The sequence below is a fragment of the Haemaphysalis longicornis genome, unplaced genomic scaffold (genome assembly GCF_048455015.1).
Source record: "Haemaphysalis longicornis isolate Haplotype H1 unplaced genomic scaffold, Haemaphysalis longicornis Haplotype H1 scaffold_1, whole genome shotgun sequence".
NCBI lineage: Eukaryota > Metazoa > Arthropoda > Arachnida > Ixodida > Ixodidae > Haemaphysalis > Haemaphysalis longicornis.
The window spans coordinates 124,890,314-124,902,348 of NW_027526203.1; the positions used below are offsets into that span (position 1 = coordinate 124,890,314).

Genomic DNA, 12,035 nt, shown 5'->3' on the forward strand with positions numbered 1-12,035 from the left:
CAAGTTACAGGCGTCCGTACGGTCGATATGCCCCGCCGGTCTGCGAAGGGTCGATGTCGGTGCTGGGTCATATAGCCGCCGGAGCACGGGATGCAGCTGCAACAATCAGAAGAACAGGAAGGGGGGCTCTGTCCTCCGCCGTGCTGCGCATGCTCCAGGAACAGCCGTCACCGGTCGGCAGGCAGTCGTTCGCGATCTGTCGTCTTCATGGCTATAAAAGTGATGAACCAAGTTACAGGCGTCCGTACGGTCGATATGCCCCGCCGATTTTGTAATCACTCATTGAGGGTACCGTTGCAGTCGTTTGACTTCGGCACCCTCGTCTATTTATTTATTTATTTATTTATTTATAATACCTCAAGGGCCCCAGTCAAGGGGTGTTACATGAGGGGGTAGACAGTTCACAAACAGATGATTTGTTCGATGGCTTCTTTGAAATGGGTGATGCTGGAGTGGTGCACGATGTCAGCAGGAAGATCGTTCCATTCTGTTGATGTTTGCACAAAAAATGAAGAGTGATGAGCAGTGGTATGCGCACGGGGTAGATAAACGGCTTTCGAATGGCTAATGCGGCATGAAAGACGATGAGCTGGAATGATAACATGGTTATTAACCTGATTGTAACCGACCACCTTTCAAAGTAGCAAAAACAACTGAAATGAACTGAAGTATCTTCCCTCCATTTGCTTTCGGAGGGCCTGTCTGGACTCATACATATGATACTTAATTAAATTGTGTTGTTCATACAATGGGCGAGGTCTTCCCGCATGTATTTAGAATCTGGTCGCTGTAATCTAGATCTTCACAAGCTATCCCCATTTGAAAGAGGACCGCAAAGTTATTTTTGTCGAAGAAAGATGCCTCAGCTATGCAATACACAACCGATCAGGCGGAGTATACAGTAAAGAATTTGCCTGAACCGTGATTCTTCTATGAAAATTGGATTTTGAAGAGATGTGAATAAGACGTCTTAAACCAGGTTTGGTTCTGCAGTGGATCTGAGTAGGCTGATGATGATGATGGTATAAACACGAAGGCTGGGAGGATTGTTCTGTAAGTGTTTTAATGAACACGGCTTATTTACACCACACATACACCTCCCCTTCCAGACCGTACTTCTATACACATTTTCCTGATACTGGTAACGCAGAGTAGAGCGAAAATAAAACAAAAAACTTGTTCACTAAGATTGGTTGAGTTCTGCGCAGATCCATAATCTTTACGTCCACACTGGTTCGTTCTGCCAGTTATCGAAGTCAACCCGTGGAATGTCGTCGCCGTTGCAGTCGACCTTCGGATTCCTGCGTAGAACGAGAGCAAGTGATCAAATAAAGAACTACATCATGGCATAACGTCCCGCAGCTAAAGGATGCTTTTACTTTCTTTAAAAGGTGTTTTCCAAAATAATGCGCCGTAAGTGTGATGCTCACCAGCTAGCCTCCCTAATCATGGCAAGGGGCTGAACAAATTTCAGGTTCGTATTGTCGCAGATGATGCGAGCCATACTTGCTTTGCGGATTTCCTCAACTTGCACTGGAACAAAAGAAACAATAATAAACCATGTTAACATGCGTTGCACGTAGTTCAGGGCGTCGACTGAAGGCATGCTACTGTGCACAAAACTAATAACAGCCCTATGCAATAAAATGCAGACACGGCCATGTAAAATTCGAAATACAAGAATAGCGTTAAGATGCTGCTAATTCGTCATTACTGCTTGTGGGTAATGCCTGATATCAATAAACGGGAATCTATGGAACAAAATTCTCGTTTAATTGTCTCGAGTGCAGCTGTATCTTGCTTCTACTACCAATATTAAAAGTTGGGAAAATCGTTGTATTTGCAATGTAATCACGGTCCATAAGTACGTCCATTCACGGTGCCAAAAACATAACCCGCTTTTTGCGATGACGCCAACAAGATGAGCGCCAAGGGTACGGTCCTGATGAGCGGGGTGTAGTGCGCTTTGCTTATGATACTCGTCGAATCGTGCATGTTCCTCTTACATCGCCGCTCATCGCCGCATCGTGATTTTCCTGAGGCTTTCACAGCGTGATACTTCAGCCCGACGTTGATCGCTTTCGCCATACCATATCTCGCTGTCACCTATTCGTCCTGTTTCGCCTCCGAATGACCACTCTTCGAACAACTGGCTCGTGCAGTTTTTATTGTGAAAATTGCATTTCTCGAAGATACCAGAACTCCTCCTCAACGTCCGTGGAACTTATTATTAGGAGAAGTAAAAGGTCTGCGTGTTCATGCACTTGTTGATACGGGGACCATTGTTTCAGTTATTAGCGCCTGAAAAACTGAACTCCTGACACCGGCCCTCTTTGTCTAGAGAAAATGGTGATGCGGTTCGGCCTTCTGGATACTGTAAAGAGCCGGTTACCATAGATGGGCCCCTACATTACATTCAGTGTGCGGTGTTGACTCTGTATGCTGATCAAATCACTTTGGGCTGGAACGTTTTATCAGTGTCGTCTGCGGAAATTTCCCGCCGCCAGCCTCCGATTCACCTCACCCAGACAGAAGTTCCCTGCGTATGAGATACTCTAGTACGGTGGCTGGTCTCTGCCGACCATTGTGTCCTCTCTCCCGGCCAAGTAACGGTGTTTTCCATTACATCTGGAAGTATCGGCGATGATTTGTTTGCCAGAACAGCTGATAGCATCGCTTGCAAAGACGCGATATTATCGCCCTTTGTCGTTCGCTTTTGGCAGGGATCCGCTCTTATCGCCGCACTGAACATTGCCTCTGAGCCAATTCTGCTTCCTAAAGCCACTAAGGTTGTTTATATTCTGAAAGACGAAGTTGGCCTTCTTGAGTTATGCCCTACTGCGTCAATCCAGTATGCCTGCGTGAAATAGATTACGTCTTTAGGCCTTACATCCACCATCAGCACTGAGCTCAGCGAGGAAAATAAAAAAATCACTACTCGCGCTTCTTAATAAGCACAAGGCGATATTCGGCAGCCATTCCCTCACTCATGGACGAGCATCAGCAGTGACTCATCGCATAGAAACCGATGGTTATTGTGCCGTCTGCCGTCGTCCCTATCGCGTTTCATCTGCAGAACGAAAAATCTTTCTAGAAAATGTGGACGACATGCTTTAACCCCCAGGCCCCGGGGTTAAAAAGAAGGTCCCCTTCACCCCGAGTAGTCCGAGTGGCGCTGGCTACCACCCCCACGTGCTGGAATCAAAAAATACCTTAACATAAATAACCGAGAAAGTGGTGGGGAAACAGCCCCGCCGGTAGCGTAGTGGTTATCGCACCAGACCGGTATTCTTGAGGTCGTGGGTTCGGATCCCACCCTGCGGGCATTTTTTCACCACTTTCTTTCTGACTCAAAAAATTCTTCATCTCTTTCTATGACTTAAGGCATTCCCCCTTTGCTTTCCGAGGTTTTCTTGACTGCCAACTCTTATTCTATATATATATATATATATATATTTATATATTGTATGAGACAGCCATCGTATAAGACAGAAATAACGGTTGGCAGTCAAGAAAACCTAGGAAAGCAAAGGGGTGGATAATGTAGGTCTTTGAAACAGATAAAGAATTTGGAAAGAAAGTGGAGAAAAAATGCCCGCCAGGTGGGAACCGAACCCACGACCTCCAGAATACCGGTCTGGTGCGATAACCACTACGCTATCGGCGGGGCTGTTTTTCCCCACCACTTTCTGGGGTATTTATGTCAATTTATTTTTTCCTGTGCTTGGGGGTGGTAGCCAGCGCCACTCTGACTTCTCGGGGTTAAGGGGACCTTCTTTTTAACCCCCGGGCCGTGATTTGAGTGTCTACGACATGTCGAGAGTGGTCGACCAGCGTTGAACCCTCTTAAGCTCTCTATGGCACGACTGCCAGAACAGAGGCCCTCGCTATGAATGCAGCGGATCAGAATAGGAAATGAGAGGCTCGTTGAAAATAAGACAGAAATAAGGGTTGGCAGTCAAGAAAACCTAGGAGAGCAAAGGGGTGAATATGGTAGGTCATTGGAACAGATAAAGAATTTTGAAAGAAAGAAAGTGGAGAAGTTTCAGTTTCATGTTCAGTTTAAGCACATTTTCATGTTAACGTCACAACTTTCCTACCACACAGTGCGACCCAATTAGATGTGTGATATATGCTTTGGTTTGTGTCCTGGGCACCGTTTGCGGTGCTTCGGCATTGAGATCCCCGTGTAGCGCGGGAAAATAATTTGTTGCTAGGTGTACGATGAGGGCACCTTGTACAGATTTTTTGGTGGGGGAGTTTGGTGGTCGGGGTAAACAGGGAGACCCTATGTGAGTTCGCGTAGATTTTCGTCACCTGCGTCATGTCGTTCCCTTCAAGACCCTTGTGTCCGTGTGTTAATGGGATGTAAACTTTTATGATGGTTCACTGGAAAATCCTTAAGTTCCCGCACCTCACTTAATTAATATCGCCCGGCAACTAGTTATCGTTCGCTGGGGTTAGCTTGTATGTGATCATGAGGCTTGAGAGTTCTAAATACGTACTGCAAATAAAGTGTACATGTTGTACTTCTTGCTTTTGCCTTTAGTAGACCGTCGTCGGATACGTGCCGTCGACCACGAGCCATTGTCTCATCGGATCATCGCTTCGTCTTCGGCGACCAATCCAACGGAAGGTCATTATGATAGTCTTCTCGTGAATTTAACTCCTTTTCAAGAGTTTAGGTAATCTGCCAGCAGGCAAGAGCATAATGGTTTTTTGAGCCTGTGAAATTTGATATTTTTGCTAGGCCGATCGCTCAGAGGATGGCGCCGATTTTGGCAGTTTTTTTGTAGCTGTGTGTAGCAAGGTTATCAAGTCATAGTGGCTGCCGCAGTAGCCCACTACGATAATTGTTGCCTTCGTACTTTCCACCGCCCCGGCGATGGCTTAAACTGCGTTTATGCCAACGGAATCTTTCCTTTCGTCTCGGCCGTAGTATCATTGTCCTCCTTTCCACAATCTAATTGCCGCTGCTCTGTACTCGAAATTTCGGCTAGCGCTCGTATCTGCTGCCACATTTGCAGTTTCTTGTAACCACCGATTATGTACTTCCTGGGACGCTTGATGAGCACGGCTGACAGCGGGGGACTACCATCCACGGAAGAATCGAAAAATGAACCAAAGGCTATGTTCAGGATACCGACGCAAAAACCATATCGTGAAGTGTGGACGTAAAAAAAATGGGTTGTCACGTAGTTCGGTTCGCTGAGACGTGAAATGACATCATTATTTAAAGATATTACGTCAGTTCCGGCAATTGTCTGAACCCGGCCTAAAAATGCTATTGCGCTAAAAAAAGCAAGAAGCCGCAAGGGATGCGCTAGTACCCCTTACCTTCGTTGAGGGAAGACTCGAGGCCTCCGTTCTCGTACCAGAAGCGGTCGCCGTTTTTCATTCTTCGGAACTGCTCCGCAATGATGCACGCAAAAGTTGGACCCACCGTGCCTCCTTGCACCGGTCTCTCGTTTATTCCGGCCGGGAACAGATCGATGTCGTCAGGGAACCTGTGACACGCACACGCTTTTAGTTTACTGCGAGTAGGAATGCCGAAGAAGTTCGATAGAAAGTAACTAAGCGCTCGAAACTAGTTTACTATATCAGTAAAAATTTCAAATGACAAGCGACCGCAGGTTTATCCCGCGGTTGCTGATTTTAACTTGCACTCTATCCTGCGCTGGGATATCGACATAATGCCCAATCGGCCGACGACCAAAAACAGCGCGCTGCGGTAACTACTAGAAGCAATCTGGGGCAGCTTGGTCTCCCTGTATTAGGGTATAATTGCCTGCAGACATGACATCGATTTGCTATTGCCCAGCTTTTGCTATTTGCGGTGCCCAGTAAATGGCTGTCACGACTGCGACCTACGATCCGGACCGGGACCATGGCTTGTAGGCCGTAACCATGGCCTTTTTTCTGGACGCCTCAAGCTGAAAACAAACGCCAGCGTAAAGCATTTAGCTTCCAGGTCTCCCACTTCTGCGTAATAATGCGCAAATAAACGTGGAAAAAAGAGAAAACGCAAGAATCGACTTCTCGGGGATTCGCCCCAGCGCTGATAACTCTGGGCAGCGAAGAAGAAATTGCGGCGGTCGACCAGCTCGGCTATCGCAGAATGAGTCTCTGAGGAAAGCCTCAGGTTTATATCGCTACCACACAAAGATCAGGGTCGTTAGAATCCGGCAGCTCGGAACGTTTTATCATCCAGCTGAAGACACGTTCTTTAAGCGCAACAAAAGCCGTGTTCGTACTTTGACAATATCCTTTTGAACAATTCCGGCTAACATTGTTGTCTTATCTCTACAGCTGCGCTTTTGTGGACGAAAATAGCAAGGTTTCTACTCCTTGTATATGCTTTCATTGTACGACTTTATTCGTTGAGTTCCAGGTTATTCAGCGTGCCATTTATACCATGACCCACTGAGTCACGACAAACTTCAGTTTAAGCCTGATCATTAATTTTAATCCGGAAAACACCACATCTTACCAAAGAAATCTCTCCTGCGTATAATGGTCGCTAAGGTGAAGAACCATTTATTGTTGGGACATCTCCAAAAAGACAAATGACTTCGGCCAGGCTGTTACTTGAAGCCGGTTGTTTTGTGCCAACCGAGAGAAAAGATATTTCTGCAGTTCAGGGGTGACCCGTAGGGCTAATGGTTTAGATATTAAAGAAGGTGGTGACAACGTAGACATGTTTTGCAGTGCTGCTGGAGGCAATATATTACGTGAAAAGGGCTCTAGATTCACTCAAAGGACGCAGAGGCGCAGAGCCTGCGTACAAGGAAGACTATAGCATAAATGCCGTGTTTTCCCCATAGTTAACCCACAAATATTTAACGCTTTTCAAGGATGACGTCATCAGCGTACAGTTATTTACTCACAGGAAACCCATAGCACGTGGAAAATAGTACAAATAATTGGGCAACAGGATAAAAAGAGCTACCTAGGTACTTACCACTATCATCTTATTATTAAAAAGGGAGAAGAAATACGGCGACAACGCAACACACAGCTCTCTGTGTACAACAGTGCCGGCGCACACCTTTCCGACTCATGTACTGCGCGCGGAACTGGATACCCTGTCTTGGCTATCAAACGGTAGTCAGTCGTCCGATTGGTATTAGGACGTCATGGTGAGAGCTGGAATAGTGCAGCACCGCTCGCAATTGGCTAGGTCTCTTTAAAGTCAGGAACCATACGTAAATCGTGTTTTGACAAGACATTTCAATCAGAATAAATCGGCGGGAGGGTGCACTGGCACCCATTTTTTAAAATTGTAAACACTTCGCTGCGGAAGCAGACGAGAAAGCTCATGATAAAATAAAACATTAGATACAAATCTATCATCAGGGGCTGCCAAACAGAAAGTGAAAGTTACAGAGACTGTTGATTGAGGCTATTGGCTGAGCCGTTAAAGTGTATTTTGTTGTAATAACAGTTCGGCTTAGGCAGGTTCGGTCCCCGACAACATTCTTTCGAAAAACAGCAAAAGGGGGCAAAGAAATGACCGAGAAACAGTGCTCTGGTTCTTCAGTATTTTCTTCGTCTTTGTTTTCTCGCTGTATTGGTCGGAATGTTGCAATAAAGGTCTATAAACAAGGAAAACGAGGAATTGGGAAACTAATTTCGCACACTAACACAACAAAAAGCACGTGAATTTTTACGCAGGAGCTGGTAATGAACCCAATGAATTATGTGAGCAAAGGCTCGCCACAGGACCATGCTTTTGCAACTTGTGGAAAAGACTACGTGACAATTGCACACATAAAGTTGTGTCTAAAGCCTCGACTTTGGGAATTCTTTGCGAATTCACATAGTTTTTTTTTGTGTGCAGGTGAAAAGACAGCAATCACTAATGTGCGCACGTAGAGATCTCACGAAAGTCGCGTAATTTACAGAAACGTCGTGTAATTTACTTAGTTCACAAAAATCGCCACCAGGGTATTTGATATTGCGAGCAAAAGATATAGAAACGCTCTATAGAAAGTATAAAAATGAAGACAGAGATTAACGCAAGCGAAATAAACGGATTTTGTTTATTTTAAATTAGCGTTAATTCCGCAAGGCAATCCAGTAACGTTGATCCATATGCGAGCGTAACGTGTGTGCTGACGTGAAGAACATCAGATATATTTTTTCGTGTCTGTTACTTTTCATTGGCCTTAATATCATCCAACATTTGTACAAAGCAGCAGAAAAACTATGGCGTCAAGATTTTTACTGCCCCTTCAAACCAAGTGAAAGGGTAGCAATCGCCCTGTAATTATATTTAGTGATTTGTAATGAAGGAGAATAAATGGGGGCTTACCTGTAGACCTGCGCAAAAGACCGAGCCGCATCTGGCGACATGATGTCAGCCAGCTGGCTGAAGTCTGTGATGCGTGGTTGACCGCAGAACTCTCGCCAGTCGTTGTAGTTTGGGATACCATGATCGCGGCCACGCTGGATGTTGAGTGCCGCCAGGTCCAGACCAAATCCTGCTCCGCGAGGCTCAAACAGGTGGTTGGTGAGCTGGGGGAACACATATAGGGCAAAAGGGTTGGAGTCTATAAAGGTGCTCTCTAGTGGCTATGATAACTGCTCACTTTTTCTTTCGTGAGAAGAAGCACTTAAAAAACTGTAGTTTTCACGCATTTGCTGCTGGAATTTGCTGCCGCAGCCAATTTGTTATTACTAGGCTAAGAGCCGGTTCAGCAGTATCCATTGGCAACGACATCAAAATACTTACCCGCGCATGTACTTTCGCAACTCAGCGAGAAGGGATGTCCATGTATGCCCGCGGGAAAGGTAAGGCTTAGGTACGCGGATATGTTTTTCGATGGAGGCGATGCATCGTAATGAAACCGATTGAATTAATGGTGATGAGCAAGGTGATGAAATAACTGCTCCCAGAATCCCAAATTATAACATTTCTCCAGTCATTTAAAATAACGAGGTTGAGTGCGATATCCACTGAAAAACATATATACTCATGGTGATAGCTCATGAACGAAGGATATGTAGCGTATCGCTGCAGTTCCCCAAGATAATGTGGCATTACTCTCTCCAGCCTTGGCAGCGTTGCACGGTATGTGCGAAACGCACTAGATATCGTAGCAAGGCGTACTATTTGTATCGTGGCCCCATTTTCTTTCATATAACCTAATAAGAACTCCAGTAAAAGCAGTTTACGAGCCAAACTCTCCATATTTGTAGCCCATGCATTCCTATTTGTAGCCACTCTCTATTTGTAACCCATGTGACCCTTTCTGGCTCCATGTCTTTGTTTAAATTTCGTGCTGTTATGTGTTGAATACTTTGGCAGCGCTGCACACTATGCATGAATCCGAGTATTGATATGGTACTACTTTTCTCGTAGCAAGGAGCGCTGTATTACGCTCTCATGCCTTGGCAGCGTTGCACGGTATTTGCGAAACGCAGTACAGATATCGTAACAAGGTGGTATATTTGTCACGCGCCCCATTTTTTTAGATACCCTTATAAGAACTCCAGTAAAAGCTGTTTATGGAGCCATACACTTACTATTTGTAGCCCGTGCATTGGAAGGCACGGAGACCGCAAGGAATCCTACATATTTTTACAATTTCACGGTGAACTGGCTATACAGCGGAAAGTGTACAATTATATGTCTTGCATCTTGTTTTAGGGCAGAAGCGTATTGCCGGAAATTGACAGGCGTTTGCCAGGATTACCCTCATCGCATAGGCGTCCGTAAGTGTGAATTAGGAACCGCAAAAGTTCGCAGTTTGACCTAATTACAGGACAGGTATTCCCTACACAGCTGCGTAAATTAGTGACTTTACAGCCTTTTCGGAACGTCGGCACGCGATGAAACGTTTTTTTGAGGCGTTCTTAAGGACAAGTGAACGCAAGGAACGAGAGATACGGAAAAGAAATGCGGTCTCGTGAGAACCTGCAAACAGATACCTTTCTCCGACGTTTAGTTCTAAACTGCGTTACTCTAATAAAGTAATATGAAACCCCAATTCAATATCAATGTTTCAATATGAATATCAATTTACCATCCTTATTCGATATTTCGTTTTTTGATGGCAACCGGAAAACTACAGTTTAGAAGTTCACCTAATCGGTGGTTTGGATCGCAGCACTAACGCAGGTGTATGGCTCCCAACCTCTAGGTTGTTTTGGTTTGCAGCTGAAATGGCTGTTTTCTCCAGCTCCTCAGAAAACGAAAACAAAAAATGAAACTTAGACAGAATTTAAGTAATTGTGTAAGATGACACTAAGGAAGCAGAGTTGGCAGGTTGACAAACGTGTCACTTGGGCATTTTCACTTCCGTGTTCTGATCCGTGTATATAAAGCGACGCTTGAAAGCATGACAGACGAGGCTTCTGTCGCAACTCTCCAAGTGCCGTCTTATGTTCGCTAAAGAAAACTTGGAAGCCATTCAAGTTGACTCCCCCGTCCTTCCAAAATGTCATGTCCACCGGCACGTTTGGATCGTCAAGGGACTCAGGATCAATTCGATGGTTTTTCTTCCTCAAGTACAGCGCGCGTTTCTTTATTTGCTTTTTAGCAGGAAGAATGATGTGATGGCTTCTCGGTGTTGTGTGGCCATCCAATTTTTGAGGGGCCGCGAATGTCTTGGACAAGATAGTAACGCTGTTTTTACGGGGACGGATGTCCGCCAGTGACAAAGACAAAGACTTGGCTCTTTGACAAAGACAAAGACTTAGCTCTATAATCATGCGCAATCGTAGAAATCGCGAATATTGTGTACATCATACTGGATTCTAGCCGTTGTCGTATCTTGTTTCGATTAAACTTAGGCGCACAAAAGAGGTTGTTTGTTCAGTTCCGCCCTGTTCCACCGTGGCATTACTTCTTGCATCCTGATATCTCCCTGTCCAGCAAATTTAAGAAATCACTGCCACGGGTTGCCGAAGACAAGTCCAAGGAGTCCTCGTAAAATTGCCAGAAGACACGCAGCTAGCTGTTTTGGTACCTTTCAACGCGAACGATGAGTGGCGATGCACCCTTCGGCAGCATGTGGAGTGCTTCAAATGCCTGGGCTTTACTTAACGTTAAAACCTGCAAGGAATGTGCTTAATTCAGTTGTGCTGGTATGCTCTGCAGGCTTGTGGCCGCCAGGCAAAATATATGATCTTCCAAGACCACCAGTCCAAGGTATCATACGGCGATGGCATGCTGCATTAAAAGTTACTTAGCTGAGCCCCTCATTTGGCAAACATATTAGGCGAACGAAAACAAAATTTTCGGTATTCTCGACGCAGTCTTCGTCGGCCAACATAATTTTTGTATAACTGTGAACCATCACGGTCGCCATTGTCACCGCGAAAGCAGTGAGAAGCATCGCATCACAGTGCAGTAAAAAGTCATGGGAGAATGTTTAAATATTTTGTTGTAGATATAAGGAAAAGGGCCGCGAGGGAACACTCCGCTGGGTGTATTAAAAATTCATAGACATTTTCATTATGGCGCCAGGAATTAGGCTCCCTATGGTACACGCGAGGCACAATCTTTTTTTTTTCTTTCTGAAACACGTAATATATTCCGAAAACTAAAGCAGCATAGGAAATCATTTCTCGGTGGAGGGTGACTACTTTCATTTACGATGACCATCGGGCCATCGGCATAACACCATGTGCAGTGTGCCGCCGTTAGCCACCATGGGAAGGGAAGCGGAGCGCGCATCATATTGTCGTCGCCAGCTTAACATCTGGCCAGTCTAACGTGCGCTGTTTACTGCGGTGTCTTCTGAAAAACTGTGCCGCGTGGCCGGTTGTGTAGTCGGCGTCGTGTATATCTGCTATTGGCGGTGAGATGTTTGAGTGGTGCCCCCTCGCTCTGACGTCGGCTTAGGGACTCGCGCCGCTGTCGTCTGCTACGCTCGCACCGCTGCTACACTCCCGCCGCTGTCATGCGCTTGTTACGGGCAGCAGTGCCTGTGCTTGAAATCGCCCGCTTTGATGTTTTAAGCGTATTTTCAGTAATTCACTTATTTTTTTAATTTCGCCACCCCAGAATAATTTCAAGCTGTATCCCG

The 12,035-nt window shown here is 45.6% G+C and overlaps 1 protein-coding gene across 2 annotated transcripts in view; it reads right to left on the reverse strand.

Moving 5' to 3' along the window:
• Positions 1-1,044: 1,044 nt before the first annotated feature.
• Positions 1,045-12,035, reverse strand: part of LOC144179640 (salivary peroxidase/catechol oxidase-like) — a 186,366-nt gene continuing 175,375 nt past the window's right edge. For both annotated transcript variants that reach the window (XM_077708070.1, XM_077708079.1), the window contains 4 exons: positions 8,315-8,517; positions 5,338-5,507; positions 1,431-1,533; positions 1,045-1,301 (listed from right to left, as the gene is read on the reverse strand). In XM_077708070.1, coding sequence (XP_077564196.1) covers positions 1,220-1,301; positions 1,431-1,533; positions 5,338-5,507; positions 8,315-8,517 — 558 coding nt within the window. In that variant the 3' untranslated portion in view covers positions 1,045-1,219. The remainder of the gene's footprint in view (positions 1,302-1,430; positions 1,534-5,337; positions 5,508-8,314; positions 8,518-12,035) is intronic.